This window comes from Aquarana catesbeiana, linkage group LG02, assembly GCF_042186555.1.
Source record: "Aquarana catesbeiana isolate 2022-GZ linkage group LG02, ASM4218655v1, whole genome shotgun sequence".
NCBI lineage: Eukaryota > Metazoa > Chordata > Amphibia > Anura > Ranidae > Aquarana > Aquarana catesbeiana.
The window spans coordinates 520176763-520202358 of NC_133325.1; the positions used below are offsets into that span (position 1 = coordinate 520176763).

The 25596-nt window shown below is 45.3% G+C and overlaps 2 protein-coding genes across 6 annotated transcripts in view; one reads left to right on the forward strand and one right to left on the reverse strand.

Moving 5' to 3' along the window:
- LEMD1 (LEM domain containing 1) overlaps nt 1–25596 on the forward strand; it is a 430972-nt gene that overhangs the window by 135778 nt on the left and 269598 nt on the right. The window lies entirely within an intron of this gene.
- LOC141129846 (uncharacterized) lies at nt 5542–25482 on the reverse strand. The gene is made up of 2 exons (XM_073617905.1): nt 24522–25482; nt 5542–5648 (listed from the first exon to the last, which is right to left on the reverse strand). Exons 1-2 carry the CDS (start codon nt 25480–25482, stop codon nt 5542–5544), a joined length of 1068 nt encoding a protein of 355 aa, XP_073474006.1.

The following is a 25596-nucleotide window of genomic DNA, read 5'->3' on the forward strand; positions in this document are numbered from 1 at the left end:
CTGCAGAAGGGGGTGGACAAAGGGCTGGCAATCAGCACTCTTAAAGTACAAGTGGCTGCCCTAGGAGTATACCTGGATCAACCTATTTCCTCAGTTCCGTTGGTCACGAGGTTCTTTAGGTCACTTACTAGATCCAGACCAGTTCCCAATAGACACATTCCAAAATGGGACTTGACAGTGGTTTTACAAGTACTCACAAAAGATCCTTTTGAACCATTACAGTCAATTTCGTTAAAGAATTTAACTCTAAAGACGATATTCTTAGTTGCAGTTACGACTGCGAGAATAATTGGAGAACTTCAGGCTCTTTCAGTTAAGGAGCCCTTTATGTCAATTTACCCAGACAGGATTGTGCTTAGAACAGATCCTGCGTTTTTACCAAAAGTGGCATCAGTCCATAATAGGTCGCAGGAAATCATCCTGCCAACTTTTTGTTCAGATCCTTCAGGAAGTAAGGAAGAATTATTTCATAAGTTAGATGTAAGAAGAACTTTATTACATTACTTAGAGAAAACAAGGGACTTCAGGTCTTCGGACTCTTTATTTGTTCTGTTTTCCGGCAACAGAAAAGGAAGGAAAGCTTCAAAGGGATCAATTGCCAGATGGTTAAGAATGGCTATTTCAGAAGCTTATGTCCAGTCGGGGTTGTCTCCTCCTCAGGGAGTACGAGCACATTCTACCAGAGCTCTAGCCACTACATGGGCAGAAAAAGCTGGTGCCACCCCAGACCAAATTTGTAAGGCGGCTACGTGGTCAAGTTATCTTACGTTTGTCCGTCACTACAGATTGGATCTTCTGTCAGCCGGTGATCAGGCATTTGGCAGAAAGGTCCTGCAGGCTGTTGTCCCTCCCTAGTTGGTAAGTCTCGATTATCCTCTCATGTGCTGTCCTGAAAGACGATAAGGGAAAATTCAAGTTAGACTTACCGGTAACTTGTTTTCCACGAGTCTTTCAGGACAGCAGCAACCCGCCCTTCATGTTTATATATACATATTTATACGTATATGGAAGTGTGTGTGTGTGTATATGTATGTATGTATGTATATATATATATATATATATATATATATATATATATATATATATATATATATATATATATATATATATATATATATATATATATATATATATATATATATATATATATATACTGTGAATTAACCGTATTATGCTTATGTGTTCCAGCTTGGGCCGGAGGTACTCTACTACAAATGACGAGCTGTGGAGAGGAGCCTCCTTTTAAAATGTGGTGGAGTTTGTGTTTCCTGTTTCTTAGTGGGTGGAGCCTCTCATGTGCTGTCCTGAAAGACTCATGGAAAACAAGTTACCGGTAAGTCTAACTTGAATTTTTTTTCTCCCTCTTTTATACTTAGGTGGCTACAGCATGGGGCCAATGCTGCATCTGTCCCCTGGCTTCTCTACACTGAAAACCGAGCCATCGAATGTCGCTGATGGCTCGGTTCCACAGATCCCTGAGTAGAGCTGCTGACTGTCAATCAGCAGCTCTCCTCTCTGCTCCTCCATGCTTACTGGAGCGCTGAGCTGTGGAGGGGCAGCGATCGGCCATCTCAGTCTTTCAGCTGCTTGCTGAGACAGGCATCAGTCCAGGCACTTGATGGATCCAGACTTTATTGCCCACGCAGTGCCTGGACTGATTCCAGTGACGTCAGCAGAGAACGAACTTCAGAACGCTCTCTGCTGAAAATGGGTCACAGGAGTGCAAAACGAATTGCACTCCTGTGACCCTTAGGAGAAGCCCAGCCAATCAAGCTCAGGCTGGAGTTCTCTAAATTTTCCAAAGCCGTTATATTCAAGGCATATCTTGAACAATAACCGTTTAAGTTAGGGTGTTAGCTCTTAACTGAACTATCAAGCCATCAAATGCAGGTGTCATAATGGGTCTCATGTACAGCACCATGTCAACTGCAGATCAAACAAAGGCTAAGATACCAGCTTCCTTGGCAGTTATGGATAGGAAGGCTTGGTTCCACTTTAACCACTTCCATACCAGACACTCGCCCCTTCCTGCCCAAGACAATTTTCAGCTTTCAGCGCTGTCGCTCTTTGAATGACAATTGTGTGGTCTTACAACACTGTACCCAAACTAAAATTTTTATAACTTTCTTCCCACAAATAGAGCTTTCTTTTGGTGGTATTTGTTCACCACTGGGGTTTTTATTTTTTGCAAAACAAACTAAAAAAAGATTGAATTTTTTGAAGAAAAAGTTTTACTTTCTGTAATAAAATTGTTTTCTCCTTCACGGATGGGCACTGATGAGTTGGCACTGATATGTAGAATTGATTGGCACAGATGGGCGGCACTGGGCACTGACAGCCTGCACTGATGGGCACTAATAGATGCCACTGATGGGCAGCACTGATTAGGTACTGACAGGTGTTACTGACTGGCACGGTGGGGACTGACATGCATTCCTGATGGGAGCTGATGGGCACTGATTGACATTACTGTGGCACCTCTCATGGTAATCAATGTGCTGATTATCAGTGCAGATCGGCTCTCCCTGTCGGCGCGAACCGAGGAAAGACATTTACCGGCACTTCCTGGTTCTTGCTGTGATCAGTCACAGCTGATCACGTGGTAAGGAGCCTCCGTCAGAGGCTCCTTACTAAGGATGAGCTCCGGCGTGTTCGCATGCTGAATGTGCTGAGCCCGCCAGGAAGTCATGGCATGGCGCAGCGCTAATCACAATCAGTGAGACATTTCCCGATGTGCAGCTGCAGAGATCGGGAAATGTCTCCCTATCTGTGATTAGCGCCGTGCCGACTTCCTGGCGGGCTCTGCACATTCAGCATGCGATCACGCCAGAGCTCATCCTTACTCCTTACCATGATCGGAGATGCAGTGTGTCAGAATGACACACAGAACCACTGATCTCTGCGCTGCACGCCCGCCTTGGGGGTCATATGATGCCCAGTCAGGATAACTGAGCCTATAGCAGAATGACGGCCGTGTGGGAAGTGGTTAAACAATTTATTCTAATAGTACTGAACATAAGCTGAGTATTCGTATATAGGTTGGTACCATCGCTGATTGGACACTTGCAAAGCTCTTGAGACCAATCTCCTGGGAATCTTCTCTATTACCCCACACCACGAGTCCTGAGTTTTTTAGGGTGATAGATCTCTTCTCGCTTACAGGGAAATCATTCTTAACTTATTTTACCTTCAGATTCTTCAATCAACCGTTCACTGTCTTCTTAAACCACAATAGAAGCAGTGCATCCAGATTATTACTGCCTTTTGTAAAAGCTTGGGAGCCATACATGGACCCCACTGTGTGGGGACAGCTCTTAATTCTTCTTTGGGCACTGAACACTACACAGGTGCTCAACTCAGAAACAAGTGTAGTCAGCCACAGGGTGTTATACAGGTCCAGGGCCGTGGTCCATCCCTATGGAGCTCTACATTGTGCACAGGGTTACCCTGTGTCTATGACCATTGCTGTAAAAAACAGGGCCCTCTTTGGAATTTATTCACTGTACGGTGTACATTTTCAAATTGCACACTAAAACTTAACTGCTCAGTGTTTAGCCTCATTTGGATAATCAAGTGTTGCATCGCACCACTGATCGCACACTTTACCATCACTTCCACCTAATGCCCTTAGAAGGTTTTCAGATGCTTCTTCCCACCCTTTCACCAAGATGACGGTCTACACCCAGGTTGCTTCCTACACATTTATCCTATATTCCACACCCTAATCCGTAAGCAATGCACAGGGGATTATCCTCTTCTGTAGCTATGGCAGAAACCAGTTGAAATGGAGCCATGACAAAAGCTCAGGTGAACATTTGCTCTGCTGAAATTCTGCACAGCATGCACACCTCAGAGCGACAATACCTTTCTTACATCGGAGCAGGACCCAATTTTTAACACTGGTCACTACATCAGACTCTAGTTCTATTTCAGGCACACAACAAGCAGCCTACCTGATACAGGCAGTTTTTTCTGCAACTATGTCACAATTTTGCAGATAACTAACTGCTTTAATACAGCAATCTCTGTCCAGGACCCTAAAATTCCAGTCCTATTCTCCAGCTCCATCATTCGGTTGGGTGATTAACTTCCAAGAGTCTGCTCTACAGCCTTCTCTTCACCTGGAATACTGGAGTCCAATTCTGGACACATTCCAAGCAAAGGTTTTCCCTCCAGAGAAGGTAATCTCCCTCAGAGTTCTTAGAAATTGAGGCTAAAGAGACGTCCCTCGGTTCTAGCCCCATGGTTGGCTCCTTTTTGAGGCTGTTCCATTCGCCCAGTTTCACTTGACCATTCCAGCACATTATCTTGTTGACTTGAAACAAGCATACTCCTTTTCTTGACTTACCCATGCCCATGTCCAGCCAACCATGGATCAACATCTAGCTTGGTTGACTTCCATCCCAGCTGTAACAATGAGAAAGTCTTTCCTTCCTTATCACTTAAAGGTTATAACAAATGCCAGTATTTCAGGAAGGGAGTCCCTCATGATCCAGGGAACATGATTATCAGTGGAAGCCAAGCTCTTCATCAACATTATGGAGAAATAAGAAAGGCTCTGCAACACTGAGCTCCTGCCAGGACACCTAATCGGGGTGCAATCAGACCATGCCACGGCTGTGGCCTACATCAGCAACCAAGGGGGCAGATCATCTCACTGTCAGACTCCTCGTCCAATAGTCTTTACAGTCCACAACCCTGGAGCGGACAACTGGATTACCTCAGCTGCCACTGCCTGGGTCAAGGCCCTTGACGACATCAACCTGATATGTCAAAAATGGGGGACCCCAGATGTGGATATCCTGGCCTCCACTGTTAACAAGCTACCTTTTTTGTTTGCGGCCAGGACCAAGGATCCTCTAACTTTGGCATTTTTGAATGCCTTGATAATACCCTGGTCTCCGTTCAGGCTAATCTATGCCTTTCCTTCTGTGTGAATTCTACCTAGTGTGCTCTATAAAATAGAGCAAAAGAAGAAGTTGGTGATTCTCATTGCACCAAATTGGCCCAGAAGAACCTGGTACACACATACTCAGACTACTTGAAAATTACCCCTTGACGTCTTTCCAACTGGCCAGACCTGCTGTCTCGGGGCCCTCCATTCCATTCTGTTCAGTCACAAGCTTTAATGGCATGTCTATTGAAACCTAGGTGTTAAGAGACAGAGGGGTCTCGGAGTCTGTCATTCCTACCTTGCTAAAAGCAGGAAAAGCCACTTCAGAAAGATCTACTACTGGAAATCCTTCTGTGCTTGGTGTGAACACAGGCACCTAATCCCAGGGATTTCTTTGTTCCACGTGTTTTTGTCCTACAATTAGGACTTGACCAAAATTTGGCCTTAAGCACTCTGAAAGGACAAGTTTTGGCCTTGTCCAATTTTTCTCCAAAACAGGTGGCCTCAATATCCCTCGATTTAAAACCTTTATTCAAGGTATATTTCAGATCGGGCCCCTCTTGTTGTTTGGACCTCAACTTGGTTCTCTCTGCCCTGCAGAAACCACTATTTTAAACCATCAGGCATTTCTCCTGAGATGACCTTTCCTAGTGGCCTTTTTTGTTGCTATCCCATCGGTCAGACGTGTCTTTGAGCTGGCAGCTCTCTTTTATAAGGTGCCATTCCTTATTCTTCACAATGACTAGGTAGTCCGCTTTAAGAAAAAAGATGGAACTTAACCCATAATGACTTAATAAAAAATAATGTTCTTTAGCAAGGAACAAAAATTACACATTAATAAATTATGCTACCAAAATTGGTGTGTGCTGTAAATTGCCTCCAGCATTGCTCCTGTTTCTTCTTGCCAGAGACTACCATTTTACTGAAGTCCAGAGCCCCTGAACAGCAGTAAATCATAAAGTGGAACTAAACCCATCGATTTAAGTTTCAAAAAAGTTACATTCCTGGAATGCCGGGATTGCTAACTGTCTCATTTGCTTGTGCTCTTAACCAAACTGTCAAACCATTAAATGGCGGGTGTCCTAAACTGATCACATGTGCAGCCCCATGGCAGTTGCAGATCAAACAATAGCAGCTTCCTTGGCTGTAAAGGATAAGCGGGTTTAATTCCACTTAAGGCTGTCAGCAGATCGGCCTCTACAAATTCAGCAGTGCCTAAAAATGAAAAGCAACTGAACTTGTGCAGAGCAGGGTGAGACAGTGCATTACTGGATTTTAAACAGTATGCTTATTTTAAATGTTTTACATAGGTATATCTGAAAGGGGCCAGCCTGAATTGATCTAGTAGGATTTAATTTTTTGACTAAAGTTTCACTTTAAAGTGCTATCAGTCTTTTTTTACCTCAATGAAGACATAGTCCTTCATCTTTGTGCCCTGCTCTAAAGCATCTAATAGAAAATGTTCTTCATTGCCTAGATACAGTCAGAGCTGTCAGTTTCTTCTATCAGGAAGACGGACTCCCTATTTGTCCAATACTCAGGACCTCGTAAAGGACATTTGCTTCCATGTCGACCATGTCTCAATGGATAGGAAGGCCAATTACTTGAGCTTACTCTACCGGGATATTTGCTAGGCATTCTGTCTGTGTAGCCCAGAATTGTAGGGCCATCAGTTGGTCCTCTGTTCAATCCTTTTCAAAGTTTTTTGCTAGGTGGATGACCAGTCTTTTACAAATGTTGCATCTTTCTGCTGCAAGGTTTTTACAGCAACATTATAAAGTTGGGTCTTTTGAGCTTGTTGGCACAGTTCTGTTTGCCTACTTGTTTGTCCACCCTTCTCATTCATTGCTTGGAGGCATCCCAGGGTCTTATGAAAAGTCAGGCTCTGTCCTGTACTGTACGATTAAGATAAGAGGAATTTTCACTTGCCTGTAAATTCCATATCTTCGAGTACAGGACATCCTTCCTTCTGTTTCTTGGTTTCTGTGCATTGCATCCTACAAAACTGAGGACGAAGTGAGGTAGGGCTATAAGGGGAGGTGCCCTGAGGGCACGTCCTCAAAAGCCAGTGTTGCCAGTGTTCAATAACCTGAAGGTACAAGCCTAAAACCCAGGGTTTATGAATACACAGCTTGTATCCTGTGCTGGCCTTCAATACTGTGTGCTTATAGACAAGTCACTAAAGCCAATAGATGGCAGTAAAGGGGATGGGTTTTTGTTTGTTGTATGATACTGCAAAGTTTAAAGTAGTATTAAACCCAAAAGCAAACATTTATTGCTGTATATTGCAGCTTACAAATTTTTAGAGGTGATGGCTGTATTAGTTTCCTTCTTTAGGCCGGCTTTCTTCTATTTTCTTCTGGTAATTCAGCCAGCAAGTCTGTTTTAACAATTTGTCACAGCCCCTGTTGCCACCTAAATATCAAAAGGTGGAGTGGGACTCCGATAACAAACGAGAGAATATGAAATATTTAAACTACACAAATATGCAAAAAAATAATTTATTACAAGACCCCTTAAATCCCCCCCCCTTTGCGCAACTTAAGTTAAAATTGACAGTTGCCATAAACCTAGAAGATATGATTCCATTTATATGCACATGTGTTTGCAGGCTAATATAAAGGTTACCAGTAGCAACTCAAAAGCACAGAACAAACATGACCTAACTGAGGCACATTTTAAACCACCAGGCTTTTTTTGGCACTTTTTGTTTACAAGTTTAAATCAGTATTTTTTGCTAGAAAATGACTTATAACCCCCAAATGGCATCTCCTCACAGGGAGATGCCCCCCCCCCCAGTGGTATCTCCTCACAGGGGAGAGGTGTAAAGGTAATCAGTGCCCTGATTACAGTACAGCCTGATCAGTGACACTAATCAGTGCCCTTCAGTGCTGCCTTTCAGTGGCTACTCATCGGTAATGCCTATCAGTGCCGTATATACGTGCCCATCAGTGCAGAAAATTAGTACCTCCTCATCGATGTCCTTCAGTGCCGCCTCATCAATGCCCATCAGTGCCATCTCATCAGCACACATCAGTGAAGGAGAAAAATTACTTATTTACAACATTTACTGACAGAAACTAAAACTTTTTTTTTTCAAAATTTTCTGACTTTTTTTCTTTAGCAAAAAATAAAAAACCCAGCAGCAATTAAATACCACCAAAAGAAAGCTCTGTGTGAAAAAAATGATAAAAATGTCATTTAGGTACAGTGCTGCATGATGGCGCAATTGTCATTCAAAGTGTGACAGTGCTGGAAGCCGAAAATTGGCCTGGGCAGGAAGGGGGTAAAAGTACCCAGTAGGCAAGTGGTTAATGAATTAAAAAAAAAAACAATGTGTACCCCAATTTTTTTGTAAAATGTTAATGTTAACACCTTTTCTCTCACTTTTTAAATAGCCTTTTTTATTTTTTTTTCTTTCCTTCCTTCAGACTACTAATTAAGGGGAGTGGTTAATTGGTTACAGGTGCTTCAGGTCCTATATAACTTTCTGCAGAACTAATTTCTGAGCTTGCTCATCCTGGAGCTTGCCACCTTTTTGCTTGCTGGAACTTAGACCAAGTGGAACTTGACTAAGTGGTAAGTTAAAAACCAGAGTTGAAAAGAGGAGGTTATAAAAGGAAGCCCTCAAACCTGTAAGTAACATCTAAAATGTCCTGTTGGTAGTAGTATTGTTGTCATTGGGAAAACGTGTGCTAGCAAGATTGAAGGTTTGTGTGCCATGTGTATACAACAATGGAGTAAGCGCTCCAGGATGGATACCGCTGCGACAGATGTGAGCAGGTTGCTCTTCTGGAAGCTCCCATTAGCGACCTAGAGAAGCAAATTGTAACATTGGGCAGAACTAACAATCTTGAAAGGGGTCCTCTGCTCACTAAGCAGGTGCCTAATAGGTTTAATAGGGACGGTGGAGGCATTAAGTCAGGATTATTAGGTCGGAAGATGGGTTAATGTAGTTAGAGGGAGTGGTAGGGGCTCACAGAAAAGGAAGGCCAGCCCTGCATTTGAGCACCCTAACAGATTTGCTAAGTTGGGTGAAGATGTGGGGATGGCAAGCTGAGGTGGCAGCCCTAGATGTCATTGCTACCCCTAACAGCCAGGAGAGCAGCCCATTCAGTAGGAGTGGTGAGAGTAGTGCAGGTAGGCCCAGACAGTTGGTGGTAATAGGGGATTACCTCAACCGAATGGTTTGCTGTCTTCCTGGTATCAGGGTTCAGCATGTGGTGGACCTGGTTGATAAATTACTGGGAGGAGCTGGGCATGGTAGGTGGAGGCTCCTTAAACAGATTAAGGAACTAGGCTGCAAGTTAAAGGGAAGGACCTCCAAGGTGATATTCTCTGAAATATTGCCTGTGCCATGCGCAACACGGGAAAGGCAGGGGGAGATTAGGGAACTGAATGCATGGCTAAAGACCTGGTGTTAGAAGGAGGGATTTGGGTTTTTAGAGCATTGGGCTGACTTTTCATTGGGGTGCAACCTACAGTGGATATAAAAGTGTACACACCCCTGTTAAAATATCAGGTATCTGTGATGTAAAAAAGAGACAAAGATAAATTAACTTTTTCCATCTTTTAATGTGACCTATAAACTGTACAACTCAATTGAAGTAGGGGGGGGGAGTAAAAATAAAACTAAAATAATGGTTGCATAAGTGTGCACACCCTCTTATAACTGGGGATGTAGCTGTGTTCAGAATTAAGCAATAACATTCAAACTCATGTTAAATAGGAGTCAGTACACATCTGCCATCATTTAAAGTGCCTCTGATTAACCCCAAATAAAATTCATCTGTTCTAGTAGGTCTTTCCTGACATTTTCTTAGTCACATGCTACCGCAAAAGCCATGGTCCGCAGAGATCTTCCAAAGCATCAGAGGATCTCATTGTTAAAAGGTATCAGTCAGGAGAAGGGTACAAAAGAATTTCCAAGGCATTAGATATACCATGGAACACAGTGAAGACAGTCATCAAGTGTAGAAAATATGGCACAACAGTAACATTACCAAGAACTGGACGTCCCTCCAAAATTGATGAAAAGACCAGAAGAAAACTGGTTGGGGGGCTGCCAAGAGGTCTACAGCAACATTAAAGGAGCTGCATGAATATCTGACAAGTACAGGCTATGTGGTACATATGACAACAATCTTCCGTATTCTTCATATGTCTGGGTTATGGGGTAGAGTGGCAAGACAGAAGCCTTTTCATAAGAAGGAAAACATCCAAGCGTGGGCCAATTTTTGCAAAAACACATCTGAAGTCTCCCGAAAGCATGTGGGAAAATGTGTTATGGTCTGATGAAACCAAGGTTGAACTTTTTGGCCAGAATTCCAAAAAATCTGTTTGGCCTAAAACACTGCACATCGCCAAAAGAACACCATACCCACAGTGAAGCATGGTGGTGGCAGCATTGTGCTTTGGGGCTGTGTTTCTTCAGCTGGAACAGGGGCCTTAGTCAAGGTAGAGGGAAATATGAACAGTTCCAAATACCAGTCAATATTGGCATAAAACCTTCAGGCTTCTGCTAGAAAGATGAACATGAAGAGGAACTTCATCTTTCAGCATGACAACGACCCAAAGCATACATCCAAACCAACAAAGGAATGGTTTCACCAGAAGATTTAAATTTTGGAATGGCCCAGCCAGAGCCCAGACCTGAATCTTAATGAAAATCTGTAGGGTGATCTGAAGAGGGCTGTACACAGGAGATGCCCACTCGCGATCTGACAGATTTGGAGTGTTTTTGCAAAGAAGAGTCTGCAAATATTGCCAAGTCAAGATGTGAGCTGTGTGAAGTTGGCACCCCATGTTTGTAAAACCTGAGTAAAAATATACCATTCGTTTGTGCCGCGTTTGTGCTGATTTGTGCCGCAAAAATGAGCGTTTGTGCCGGTTCGGTTTCTGAGATATTAAACATTCAATTTAATGCAAGCCCTGCCCACTTTGCACCCCATGTCCCTGAATTTTAAAAACAAACGTGCCATTCGTTTGTGCCGCGTTTGTGCTGGTTTGTGCCGCAAAAATAAACGTTTGTGCCGCTTTGGTTGCGGAGATGTTGTGCATTATAGTTGCTGTAACCCCGCCCATTTTGCACCCCATGTTCCTGAATTTTAAAAACAAACGCGCCATTCGTTTGTGCCGCGTTTGTGCTGGTTTGTGCCGCAAAAATAACCGTTTGTGCCGCTTTGGTTGCGGAGATATTGTGCGTTATAGTTGCTGTAACCCCGCCCATTTTGCACCCCATGTTCCTGAATTTTAAAAACAAACGCGCCATTCGTTTGTGCTGGTTTGTGCCGCAAAAATAAACGTTTGTGCCGCTTTGGTTGCGGAGATATTGTGCGTTATAGTTGCTGTAACCCCGCCCATTTTGCACCCCATGTTCCTGAATTTTAAAAACAAATGCGCCATTCGTTTGTGCTGCGTTTGTGCTGGTTTGTGCCGCAAAAAGAAATGTTTGTGCCGCTTTGGTTGCGGAGATATAGTGCGTTATAGTTGCTGCAACCCCGCCCACATTGCACCCCATGTTCCTGAATTTTAAAAACAAACGCACCATTTGTTTGTGCCGGGTTTGTGCTGGTTTGTGCCGCAAAAATAAACGTTTGTGCCGCTTTGGTTGCGGAGATATTGTGCGTTATAGTTGCTGCAACCCCACCCACTTTGCACCCCATGTCCCTGAATTTTAAAAACAAACGTGCCATTCGTTTGTGCCGCGTTTGTGCTGGTTTGTGCCGCAAAAATAAACGTTTGTGCCGCTTTGGTTGCGGAGATATAGTGCGTTATAGCTGCTGCAACCCCGCCCACATTGCATCCCATGTTCCTGAATTTTAAAAACAAACGCGCCATTTGTTTGTGCCGCGTTTGTGCCGCAAAAATAAACGTTTGTGCCGCTTTGGTTGCGGAGATATTGTGCGTTATAGTTGCTGCAACCCCGCCCACATTGCACCCCATGTTCCTGAATTTTAAAAACAAACGCGCCATTTGTTTGTGCCGGGTTTGTGCTGGTTTGTGTCGCAAAAATAAACGTTTGTGCAGCTTTGGTTGCGGAGATATTGTGCGTTATATGTTGTCAAACCACATTGACTTTACACCTTGTTATTAAAGCTTACATACAGAACCTAAACTCAGCTTGGGTTTCCTTAATGTAAAGCTCCTCCCACTGTACTGGCACTGCACTTCATATTGTACCCTGAAAAAGGCACCTCTGCCGGGTTAGCCCCCCCATATCAAAATTTTTGAAAAAATCTTATGCAGTTTGTTAGATCTTTGTTAGATCAGGTTAGATCAACCGTTGTTTGCGTTAGATCTCACACAGAAGAAGCAATATTAACAGTTATTTGCTGGGGGGGCTAACCCGTCATCAGCCCCCCCTTATCAAAAAATTGACCAAACAGTTAGCTATTTTGGAAGCAATTTGTTAGATCCGGTATGATCAAGTGGTTTTAACGTTAGATCTCACATAATTAGAGACTTATTAAGTGATTAATGAGGGGGGGCTGGCCCCCCCTTATCAAATTTTCGGCCCAAAAAGCATTTAGGCTAATAGATATTCGTTAGATGCGGTAAGATCAAGTCGTTTTAACGTTAGATCTCACATCATTTCAGAGATATTCCACATCAAAATAGAGATATTAGGTGGTACATATGGACGGGTTAGCCCCCCCTTATCAAATTTTCGGGCCAAAAATCATTCAGGCTAATAGATATTCATTAGATCCGGTAAGATCAAGTGGTTTTTCACGTTAGATCTCACATAATTAGAGACTTATTAAGTCTTATCAAATTTTCGCCCCAAAAATCATTCAGGCTAATAGATATTCGTTAGATCCGGTAAAATCAAGTGGTTTTAACGTTGGATCTCACATCATTTTAGAGATATTCCACATCAAAATAGAGATATTAGGTGGTACATATGGGCGGGTTAGCTCCCGCCTTATCAAATTTTCGGGCCAAAAATCATTCAAGCTAATAGATATTGGTTAGATCCGGTAAGATCAAGTGGATTTAACGTTAGATCTCACATCATTTCAGAGATATTCCACATCAAAATAGAGATATTAGGTGGTACATATGGACGGGCTGGCCCCCCCTTATATTCAGCGCAATGAAAATCACACCCAACTTTTGCTGCGGCGCAAAAACTTTTCCTCAGCTGCGGGGGCCCAACTTATGATCCTGCACACAAGCCCACTGCTTTCAGAAAATGCCCCTGACCTGAGCTCATCATTGCACATCCATTCCAGATGCTCGTATGTGACATCACATACATCCCATACATCACATACATCACATACAAGCACGTGGGCTGGATGCGAGAGGTGAATCAGCAGGATGAGTGTGCCAGGACAAGTAGATGTGTCTCATCTCTGCTTCCTTTTACCACTCTGCATGTCACACATATCATAGATGAGAAGAGGGTACATTGGTGGGAAAAATGAGCAGGAGGGGTTTAGATGTGGGACAGAAGAACAGGAGGGTACAGCCGTGGGGCAAATGTGCAGGGGGGGTTCAGTTTTGGTGCAGATGAGAAGGAGGTTCAGTGGTGGGACAGAAAAGCAGGGGGGGTAGAACAGTGGGGCAAATGTGAAAGGAGGTGTATTGGTGGGACAGATGAGCAGGAGGTTACAGTGGTGGGGCAGGAGAACAGGGGGAACATAGGTGGGGCAGAAGAGCAGGGGGTACAGAGGTGAAACAGATGTGCAGGAGGTACATTAGTAAGGCAGATGAAAAAGCGGGTTACAGTGGTAGGGCAGATGAGAAGGTGATTCAGTAGTAGACAGAAGAGCATGGGAATATGGCGGTGGAGCAAATGTGCAGAGAGGTACAGTGTGGGGCAGATGAGAAAAATGGTACATTGATGGGGTAGATGAGCAGGGGGGTTACAGTGGTGGGGCAGAAGAGCAAGGGGGTACAGTGGTGGTGCAGATGTGCAGAAGGTGCAGTGGTGGGAGGGATGCGAAGGGGGTTCAGCAGTGGGACAGAAAAGCAGGGGGGTACAGTGATGGGGCAGATGAGCGGGGGAGGGGTTTAGTGTTGGGCCAGATGAGAAGGGGGTTACAGTGGTGGGAAAATGAGCAGGAGGGGTTCAGTGTTGGGGCAGATGAGAAGGGGGTTTAGCGGTGGGACAGAAGAGCAGGGGGTACAGCGGTGGGGCAGATGTGAAAGGAGGTGCATTGGTGCACAGATGAGCAGGGGGTTACAGTGGTTGGGCAGAAGAGCAGGGAGAACAGAGGTGGGGCAGATGTACAGGGGGGTACAGTGGTGGGGCAGAGGAGAAAGGAGATACATTAGTGGTACAGATGAGCAGGGGGTTACAGCCGTGGGGCAGAAGAGCAGGGGGAACAGAGGTGAGACAGATGTGCAGAAGGTACAGTGATGGGGCAGAAGAGAAAGGGGGTTACAGTGGTGGGGCAGATGAGAAAGGGGGTTACAGAGGTGGGGCAGATGAGAAAGGGGGTTACAGTGGTGGGGCAGATGAGAAAGGGGGTTACAGTGGTGGGGCAGATGAGAAACAGGGTTACAGTGGTGGGGCAGATGAGAAAGGGGGTTACAGAGGTGGGGAAGATGAGCAGGGGGAACAGAGGTGGGACAGATGCGCGGGAGGTACAGTGGTGGGGCAGATGAGAAAGGGGTTTACAGTGGTGGGGCAGATGAGAAAGGGGGTTAGAGAGGTGGGACAGATTAGAAAGGTGGTTACAGTGGTGGGGCAGATGAGCAGATAAGTTCAGTGTTAGGACAGATGAGAAGATGGTTCAGCAGTGAGACAGAAGAGCATGGGGGTACGGTGGTGGGGCAGATGTGCAGGGGGTTACAGTGGTGGTGCAGTTGAGCAGGGGGGTACAGTGGTGGAGCAGTTGAGCAGGGGGGTACAGTGGTGGGGCAGATTTGCAGGTGATACAGTGATCTGAGGTGTGAAGGTGTATGAATTGGGGTTGATCTGAGGCGTGAGAGTACAGGATGTTAATTTCCCACTACTAAAGTAGTTTACAGCATTTACTTTATAAAAAATCCTTTTCGTGATTGAGATTGTGAAGTTGACTTTTTTTGTTATAAAATCGGCTCAATTTCTTTGAAAACATTTTTCGGCACACTGCTCAAAAGGCTGCTTACCTCCTGGCCTATCAGTTTTTATTAAAGATGGAAAATGGGCTGTGGAGCAAGACCCGCTGTCGCCCAAAACTATTTTCTCATTTTCAATAATCAAAGAAGGTAAGGAAAAAAGGATGGAAAAGGTAAGAGGAGAGAAGGGGGGGGGTAAGGCTGGGGGGGGGAGGGGGGTGAAATGGCGTTGGTTCAGGATAACTATGGTGAACGGCTCCGGAACTTATCTGTGACATTAAGTCCCAAGAAGGGCAGTACCCTCTGCGGAAACGACAAACTGGTTCCATAGTCCCCAAGTTTTAGAGTATTTTTCCTGTTGGTGTTGTGCAGTGAGTACTAGATCTCCCATCTAATTTGGAATGGAGTTTTTATAGAGTTTGGCTCAGATGGAGGAGACATGTAGCAGGAAAAAGCTGGATCACCAGCAACCTTGTATTCCGTAAATTTTTGCGTGGTTTATCTGTCTCCCAGAAGTGGATCAATTTAGGGCACGACCAAAATATGTGAAGTCGTGTTCCTCCATCCCCCTGGCATCTCCAACATTGGTCAGTAGTTGCAGGGTGAGGTACCACCTTGTTAACAGTTTATAGTTGGTCTGTTTAATTTTCGTACAAACCGATGATTTCAACGAAAATCTGAGGACATGTTGTATCTGAGCAGATGTAAATGTACGCCCCAGCTTACTTTCCCATTTGTTCAAGAACGGTAAGTGTGGTTGTTCAGCCGGACAGTTCAAGAGGGCGTATGTTTTGGATAGAGCCTGTGGAAGGGAACCCTCTTTGGAACAGTATGCTTAAAAGGACGTCAGGGGACGATTAAATCCCTGTGGATTAGGCAAAGTATTGAGAAAGTGTTGTAATTGTAGCGCTGTCCACAAGGAAAGTTTGAAGGGCTCATTAGCACTACTGTGGAAGGCCATTGGCCTCCCGTTAGGAAGTGGGATGCCTGGACCCTACCTGTTTGGCTTAGGGTCCGAAACATTTGCGGTTCCAGACCAGGGAGGAACCACGGTTTTTCTATGATAGGGAGCAATGGGGAATCAGGGAAGAAAGCTGGTTCTGTGGGCTGACCTGGGAGCATATGCGGAGTGTCGTACCCATTATGGGGTGTGACTTCAGCCCAGGCGGTAGCTGGTCATAGCACCACAGAGCCCCTGGCAGCAGAATGTCAGTCTGGGCCTGTTCCAGTTGTGCCCACAATTTAGAGCAGCGATGCCAAAATTTATTAATTTTAAGCTACTGCCACAGGGGCCTAACTTCTCATATAAAATAACGAACTGTTATGTATTTATCATAGATTAAATAAAACCTCTCACTGATCAAACTTCAAAAAGCTTTTATCCCTACTTACATTGCGATTATTACTGATTTCTGCCATGTGCATGCTAGGTTTAATGCAATAATAACTTCATCTAACAATTATCTACTAACTTGGATGTTGTTATTGGCAAAGAATATGAAATCTCTGAAATGATGTGAGATCTTACGTTAAAACCACTTGATCTTACCGGATCTAACGAATATCTATTAGCCTGAATGATTTTTGGGCCGAAAATTTGATAAGGGGGGGGGGCAGCCCCCCCACATTAATCACTTAATCAGTCTCTAATTATGTGAGATCTAACGTTAAAACCACTTGATCATACCGGATCTAACAAATTGCTTCCAAAATAGCTAACTGTTTGGTCAATTTTTTGATAAGGGGGGGCTGATGACGGGTTAGCCCCCCCAGCAAATAACTGTTAATATCGCTTCTTCTGTGTGAGATCTAACGCAAACAATGGTTGATCTAACCTGATCTAACAAAGATCTAACAAACTGCATAAGATTTTTTCAAAAATTTTGATATGGGGGGCTAACCCGGCAGAGGTGCCTTTTTCAGGGTAAATTATGAAGTGCAGTGCCAGTACAGTGGGAGGAGCTTTACATTAAGGAAACCCAAGCTGAGTTTAGGTTCTGTATGTAAGCTTTAATAACAAGGTGTAAAGTCAATGTGGTTTGACAACATATAACGCACAATATCTCCTCAACCAAAGCTGCACAAACGTTTATTTTTGCAAAACAAACCAACACAAACCCGGCACAAACAAATGGCGCGTTTGTTTTTAAAATTCAGGAACATGGGGTGCAATGTGGGCGGGGTTGCAGCAACTATAACGCACAATATCTCCGCAACCAAAGCGGCACAAACGTTTATTTTTGCGGCACAAACCAGCACAAACGTGGCACAAACGAATGGCATGTTTGTTTTTAAAATTCAGGGACATGGGGTGCAAAGTGGGTGGGGTTGCAGGAACTATAACGCACAATATCTCCGCTACCAAAGCGGCACAAACGTTTATTTTTGCGGCACAAACCAGCACAAACCCGGCACAAACAAATGGTGCGTTTGTTTTTAAAATTCAGGAACATGGGGTGCAATGTGGGCGGGGTTGCAGCAACTACAACGCACTATATCTCCGCAACCAAAGCGGCACAAACATTTATTTTTGCGGCACAAACCAGCACAAACGTGGCACAAACGAATGGCGCATTTGTTTTTAAAATTCAGGAACATGGGGTGCAAAATGGGCGGGGTTACAGCAACTATAACGCACAATATCTCCGCAACCAAAGCGGCACAAACGTTTATTTTTGCGGCACAAACCAGCACAAACGCGGCACAAACGAATGGCACGTTTGTTTTTAAAATTCAGGAACATGGGGTGCAAAATGGGCGAGGGTTACAGCAACTATAACGCACAATATCTCCGCAACCAAAGCGGCACAAACATTTATTTTTGCGGCACAAACCAGCACAAACGCGGCACAAACGAATGGCGCGTTTGTTTTTAAAATTCAGGAACATGGGGTGCAAAATGGGCGGGGTTACAGCAACTATAATGCACAATATCTCTGCAACCAAAGCGGCACAAACGTTTATTTTTGCGGCACAAACCAGCACAAACGCGGCACAAACGAATGGCGCGTTTGTTTTTAAAATTCAGGAACATGGGGTGCAAAATGGGCGGGGTTACAGCAACTATAACGCACAATATCTCCGCAACCAAAGCGGCACAAACTTTTATTTTTGCGGCACAAACCAGCACAAACGCGGCACAAACGAATGGCACGTTTGTTTTTAAAATTCAGGAACATGGGGTGCAAAATGGGTGGGGTTACAGCAACTATAACGCACAACATCTCCGCAACCAAAGCGGCACAAACGTTTATTTTTGCGGCACAAACCAGCACAAACGCGGCACAAACGAATGGCGCGTTTGTTTTTAAAATTCAGGAACATGGGGTGCAAAATGGGCGGGGTTACAGCAACTATAACGCACAATATCTCCGCAACCAAAGCGGCACAAACGTTTATTTTTGCGGCACAAACCAGCACAAACGCGGCACAAACGAATGGCGCGTTTGTTTTTAAAATTCAGGAACATGGGGTGCAAAGTGGGCGGGGCTTGCATTAAATTGAATGTTTAATATCTCAGAAACCGAACCGGCACAAACGCTCATTTTTGCGGCACAAATCAGCACAAACGCGGCACAAACAAATGGTATATTTTTATTCAGGTTTTACAAACATGGGGTGCCAACTTCACACAGCTCAAGATGTGCCATGCTGATAGACTCATACTCAAAAAGACTGAGTGCTGTAATGAAATCAAAAGGTGCTTCAACAAAGTATTCATTTAAAGGTGTGCACACTTATGCAACCATATTATTTTATTTTTACTTCCCTCCACCTAAAAGATTTGTACAGTTTATAGGTCACAATCAAGGTGGAAAAAGTTCTGAATGATTTATCTTAGTCTCCTTTTTTTTTACATCTCATAACCCTGACATTTTTTCAGAGGTAAGTAGACTTTATATCCACTGTATATGCTAAAGATGGTTTGCACCTAAATGGAAGGGGGTCTGCTGTGCTGGGGCAGAGGCTTATGGGAAGGCTGAAAGAGTATTTAAACTAGGATTGAGGGTGGGGACAGTGAATTAGATTATAATAGGTCAGACAGGGGTCAGCCTCTATTGGTGGGTGGGGGGAAATGGTACCAAGGACCTGGGAGCTCTCCAAGACATGGGAATTCTTCATAAAGACTGTATGTGAACTTGCTGCAAAGTATATTCCCATGGGCAAGAAGTTTAAAGGGCTAAACGTAAAAAAAAAATAAATAAAAGCTATAAATAATCAGAAAAGGGCTTATAAGAAAATATAAAAATGAAGGAACACTCTCATCGTTTTAAATGTTTCAAAGAATGTAACTGAATATGTACAAAGGAAATCAAGCACGCCAAAATTCAAAACTAACGACAGATTGCAAAAGATAGGACAAGCCCCCAAAAATTCTTGAAATATATTAATAGTATAGTATATTATAAATATATTAATAGTATAGTATAATATATATATATATATATATATATATATATATATATATATATATATATATATATATATAATATAGTATAATGTACTTGCTGTTGTACCTGTACAAACTAACCAACTAACTTGTATATGTTATATGTTTCTTTCTCAAAACTTGAATAAAAAAAAATAAAAAAAAAAAATATATATATATTAATAGTAAAAAGGTCAGGTCTGAGCATGTAGGCCCTTTACAAAATAATCTGGAGTGGGTAAACCTAGACAAAAAGAGAAGGCAAATTTGTTAAACCCTTATGTTTTACTTTTTAAATAACAAACATGTCATACTTGCCTCCTCTGTGCAGTTGGTTTTGCACCGAGTTTTGGTGCAGTTTGGTTTTGCACTGACCCTCCTCTTCTGGGGTCCCTCAGCGGCGCCACCGATAAAAGTGATCTTGCGGCGAATCCGCCGCAGGGACCACTTTTATCTGAAAGCCGGCCGCCGCACGAAAACAGGGATACCGGGGTTATGGCAGCTAGCTGCTGCCATAACAACCATATCCCCATTCAAAGTTTGGACGTACATCGTCGTGCGGCGGTCGGCAAGTGGTTAAACACAGAAAATTGAGGTGTTCTGTATTTGAATTACTAAATTCTATTAAAGTAGTTGTTGACCCACTTGATGTTGCTACCATCCTCTCTGTAATATTAAAAAAATTGCTGCACTGCACGTGTTTTCTAAAAAAAAAAAAATCAGCCGCTAAATGCCATATTTTTTAGCGACAATCGGTGCTCATGTGTCCGGCCGTCTCTCTCTTCTCAAGCTGACAGGAAAGTAGGTGGAGTTGAGAAACCCCTGCGTATGTCAGCCGGGAGGAGGAGAGGAGAAAGAGTCATGTGACCGCTGCTATACAATGAGGTATTTTTTTATAAAACACATGCAGTGTAGCACATCCTTTTAATATTGCAGAGAGGATGGTGGCAACAAAAATATCTTATGATACCAGCAGGGAGGGGGGGAGGAGGAGGACAGACACAGGTGAGCAGGCTGCAGATGACAGAGGCACGTAAACGAACCACGGTGTCGGGGTTCAGCATCCATGATATACCGAGGTTAGTTTACAAAGGGGAGGGTAGAAACTGGCAGGATCAGCCAGGTTTTCTTTATCGTACATCATAGGACACAGAGCCTCAAGTAATTGGTGGGTTATGGGCCTACCTTCAGGTGTTGACACTGGTATAAACAATACAGTAAGTTGACTTCCCTATATAACCCCTCCTCCTTCCAGGAATCCTCAGTTTTTTCGCCAGTGTCTAAGGTGTTGGTCACGAGTGAAGATGTGCTCTGAGGAGCTCCAGGGAGGGATCCATGCTGGATTTAAAAAACCTCCACAACCGGATCCATCCTCGCCACTGAGGCCATAGGATGGTACCTGGGCCTCGCATTGAAGAACGAGGTTTTGCCTGTAAGCTTCTCTTTGAGATCTGGACCCTAGGACCCAGGACTCTTTTTGGTTTTTCATATTACCTAAAGTTGTTCCTGAGGGGTGCTATACAGGTCCAAAGGAGCGGAACCCCTATTAAAAAGGGCCCCAGTCTTTGAAGGTTTAACGACGCTGCTCGCCGTGATGGGTGAAAGTTGGATCTGTCTGTTAAATCAGCAGTATCCTGCAGCGAGGATAAGGTAAGGGGAGAAGTGTAGGAACTGTAAAAAGGCCACCTATGCCTTTTTCTCCAAAAAATACATATATGTATATAAAATGTATAACTGTATGCCTTAAAATGTCTCCTCTAGAGGGAGTATATTACACTTACCTAGTACTAAGTCTCCATTAAAATCGCTAAAAAAGGGCTGCAGTATTTGGGTCTGATCATAGATACAGCCCAGAAAAAGGGTCTTCTTGCCCAGAAAAAAAAAAACACCACTCTATAAAAGAGTTGGTGCGGATGGTCAGGTCAAAAGGAGGTCCCTCCATTCACCTTTGCATGAGGTTGTTAGAAAGGATGGTGGCTTCATTCGAAGCAGTTCCCTTTGCCCAGTTCCATTCGAGACTGTTGCGAAACAGTATTCTATTTGCTTGGAACAAAACGATCCAAGCTTTGGATTTGCCAATGCGGCTGTCCCCAAGGGTGTCCCAAAGCCTCAATTGGTAGTTACTAAAGAATGTCCTAAAGAGTAAATACTTCAAACCACTTTTCTGGAAAGTGGTAATGACAGAGAAGACAACCAAGAACCGAAAGAGCCTTGCCCATCAACATCCTAGAGATTCGGGCAGTGCGCCTGGCTCTAAAAGCCTGGACTTCCAGGTTAAGGGATTGTCCCGACAGGATCCAATCAGTCAATGCCACGGCTGTGGCCTATATCAATCATCAAAAGGGGCACCAAGAATCTCTCAGTGCAGAGAGAAGTGAACCATATTCTAACTTGGGCAGAAAGAAATATTCCGTGCCCATCGGCAGTCTTCATTCCGGGAATAGAGAATTGGCACGTGCACTACATGTGCCGCCAGCAGATTATTCCCAGGGGAATGGTCTATTCACCCCGACATGTTTCGGGCTGTTTGTCAAGGATAAGGGACTCCGGATGTAGATCTTCTAGCATCCAGTGCAACATAAAGTTAGTTAACTTTGTGTCCACAACAAAGGATCCATTCGCATGCAGAACAGATGCGTTGATACTGTGGGATCAGCTTTTACTGATCTGTGCATTTCCCCCTATTCAGTTGCTGCCTTGACTTCTTTGCAGGATCAAGCTGGAAAGAAAACTGGTTATTCTGGCAGCACCAGCATGGCCCAGAAGGACATGGTATGCAGAGGTCGTAAAGATGGCAGTAGAGGATCTGTGGTCCCTTCCACTAAGGCCAGACCTGCTCTCACAGGGGCCGATATTCCATCTTACTTTACGAATGCTAAATTTAACGGCTTGGCTATTGAGACCCATATTCTGAAAAGACGTGGGTTTTCCAGGGCAGTCATTTCTACTTTAATGCTAGGAAGCCAGCTTCTAGAGCTATATATTATAGAATCTGGAAAGCTTATGTTTCCTGGTGTGAATCCAAGGGTTGGCACCCTCGGAGATATATCAGAATGTAGAATTCTTGTCTTTCTACAAAGGATTTTGTAGTCCACATTCAGAAGAGAGATCGGACGCCAATTTTTCAGATCCGATCTCTCCCCCTTCCGCTTATACAAAATTGTGATCATCCCCTCCCTCAGTGACGGAGGCATTCTGCCCTCCACCACCATCTCCTCGTACAGCTCGAGCAGGTCCAGGCCGAGATCCCACAGTGCTACATAGAGCTCAACTGGGAGACCATCGCAGCCCGGGGTCCTGCCTCGCCTAAAGGATTTAGCGGCAGAGTGTAGCTCCTCCAACACCAAGGGGACGTTGACGGTTGATGAACCTGCAGGATCAATTTGGTTAGAGATACCTGACAGGAACCTGTCAGCCGCCTCTGTGTCCGTTTCTTTCGGGGAGTAGAGGTTGGTGTAGTAGTCGCTGACCACTTGCATCACAGCCTTCTTCCCCTTCTGGAGTGTTCCGGCCTCGTTACGCAGCTCTGACAAGGGTGTGTGTCCTGAGTGAAGTTTCCTGAAAAAGAAAGAATTACACTTCTCACCTTTCTCAAGATTCTCCACCTTGGCACGGAAGACAGTGTGCCTGGATTCTCCCTCGAAGTGTCCTTTTCAGGCTTTTCTTGGTGTCCTCCAGGTCCTGCCTAACGTCCCAGCCACAGTGATGAAGGTCCTGCAGGGAATGCAACTGACGCTGCAGTCTCCTGAGTTCCCTCCTCCTGGCACACGCTTGCTGGCGTCCCCTTGCCTGAAAGAAGCTGCGCAGCTTAACTTTCACAAACTCCCACCAGTCACTTACCCTTCCGAAGAATCTCTTTTCCTCCGTCCAGCTGGCATAGGCCTCCTGGAGTTCCCACATCAATTCCTCGTTTTCCAGCAGGGTGCTATTCAGCTTCTAGGAACCCGGTCCACTGGCGAAGCCCTCGCCCAGGTCACCTCGGAAGTGAATAGCCCTGTGGTCAGAGAAAAAGCAGGGGATCATGGAGAACTCACGATGCTTGACTGTTCTTGAAGTGAGCACGAAGTCTATCCTGGAACGCACCGATCCGTCGGGTTGGCACCACGAATAGTTAACGGTACCTTTCCCTATGGGTCCCACGGCGTCCTGCAAGGAGGCCTTCGAGATCATCTCCTTAAGCAGCCTAGAAGTAGCATCAAGTTTTACGTATATGCTGGAGCTACGCCCATCCTCCTCGATCGGACAGTTAAAATCACAGAGGATCACTACTGTTCTGGTGGTGACGAGTTGGGTCCGCAGGGTCTGGAAAAGGTCCAGCCGCGCATTCTTGTCTGGGGGAGTGTACACGTTGACGAGCCTAACTGGCTCTTCCACCCACAAGCCGTCTATGACCAAAAGACGGCCACAGACTAGCTCATGGATAGAGTCAACCGTGAAAGCGCCCACTCCTGACTAGAATGGCTACCCCTGCAGACTTGCAATCGCCACCCCAGGACCAGTAGGAGGGACCAAGGGTCCACTGGGAGGACAGATGAGTGTACCTACTCAAGGGAGGAAGGGCGCACTTCTGAAGCATGTAGACATCACTCTGCTGACTAGAAAGAAGGGTCAGAACCGCTTGCCTTCTAGATGTATCCTTGATACTCCTCACATTAATGGAAAAGATTGAGCTCTCAGCCATAATGAAAAAGGGTATGAGGGTCTAGTCAACAAGGGTCCGAACTTACCTCCCCGGAGGGGGGGTGGCTCTTTCATTGCGTCCTCCGCCTGTCCTGTGGTCTGGGCCAGGCCCAGCTCCTCATGGACAGCCTCCATCATCTTCTGGTTGATGTTGACGTTGAGGGGGAGGTCAGGCTCCTGGTCGGCCATGATCTCCCCTTCCTCTTCCTCCTCCTCCGCAGACTCTAGGTCCTCCACTACTTGCTTACAGCGCTGGACCCCGTTGGGCCGTTTGGTGGGGGTGGCGGGTTCCTCAGCTGTTGGGCTCTCTGGCTTCCGTTTCCGGTTTCCCTTTGGGCCACTGGTGGGGGTGGAAGGGTGGGGAAGTCCTTCAGGGAGGACAGGTTCGGGTGGGGAGGGGCTCCTCTGGCACAGGGGGGGTGGGTGGGGGTGTGCTGGAGGCAAGAGGGGTGGGAGTGGACTTACCTGTGGCCTTTCGAGGTTCCTTTGGATTCTTTGGTTTTTCTGGCAGCTTCCTCCCAGTGCTGGAGGGTGACTTACCCTGGATCAGGGCTCCAGCGTAGGTCCGGGTCCTCTGGGGGCAGTGTCTGAAGACATGCTCTGCCAATCCGCAAAGGTTACAGGCTTTGGACCTCGAACAGTCCTTGGTCTCGTGGCCTGTAACCCTACAGAACCTGCAAGCAAGCTCTGTACAATCCTTACCTATGTGTCCCAGCTGCCCACACTTGTTACAGTTGTAGGGTATGCCGGGGTAGAAAAGGATTCCTGCGGATGATCCCAGGGAGAAGAAAGGCTGCAGGTGCTGGATGTCCCCCGAAGGGTCTTTCCTCAGTTTGCAAAGCACAGACCACTTACCTATCCAGAATGCGTTGGCATCGAGGATTTGGATCGGGTCCTTTACCACGGTGCAGAACCTCTGGAGGTAGGTGGCTATGTCCTTTCCTGGGGTATGGGGGTTCCTCATGGCCACCGTCACCCGCTTTTCGTCCCGAGTTATGGGGCAGTTTGCAATGAACTTACGGAAAGGGGATTCAGGGCCACTGGTCTTCACCATCTCCCAGTATCTTCTGCAGACCTGAAATGACACAAAAGTTATAAAGAAAATACCTTTTGTGAAGGTCTGCACAGAAAGCGTCCACGCTTTGCTGAACCCCTGTTCCAAAATCATCTTCTTTCCGAAGATCTCAGGGGTCATGTCGGGGATTCTTCCATCCACCTCCTTCAGCTGCAGCACGACCGTCTGCTTCATCCAAGGCTCCAGGGCGGGGAGACCTTCTGCAGGCCGGTCTGGCCTGGCTGGTCCTGGTCGGCTGGTGCCGCCCGGGGTAGAGGTGGGGGTTGAGGCAGCAGCATTCCCGGGCTCGGAGGAAGTGGCTGGAACAAGGTTCTTCTTCTCCTTGCTGGTCATCTTGTCGCTCTTCCCCATTGTCGAGGAGTTGGATGTCGCTTCAGGTGTTCTTAGGCGGCTTCCTCCTGGTTCCTCGACGTCTTTGCTCTTTTCGTAGCTTTTACAAAGGCTCTAGCATCTACTGCCCGGAGG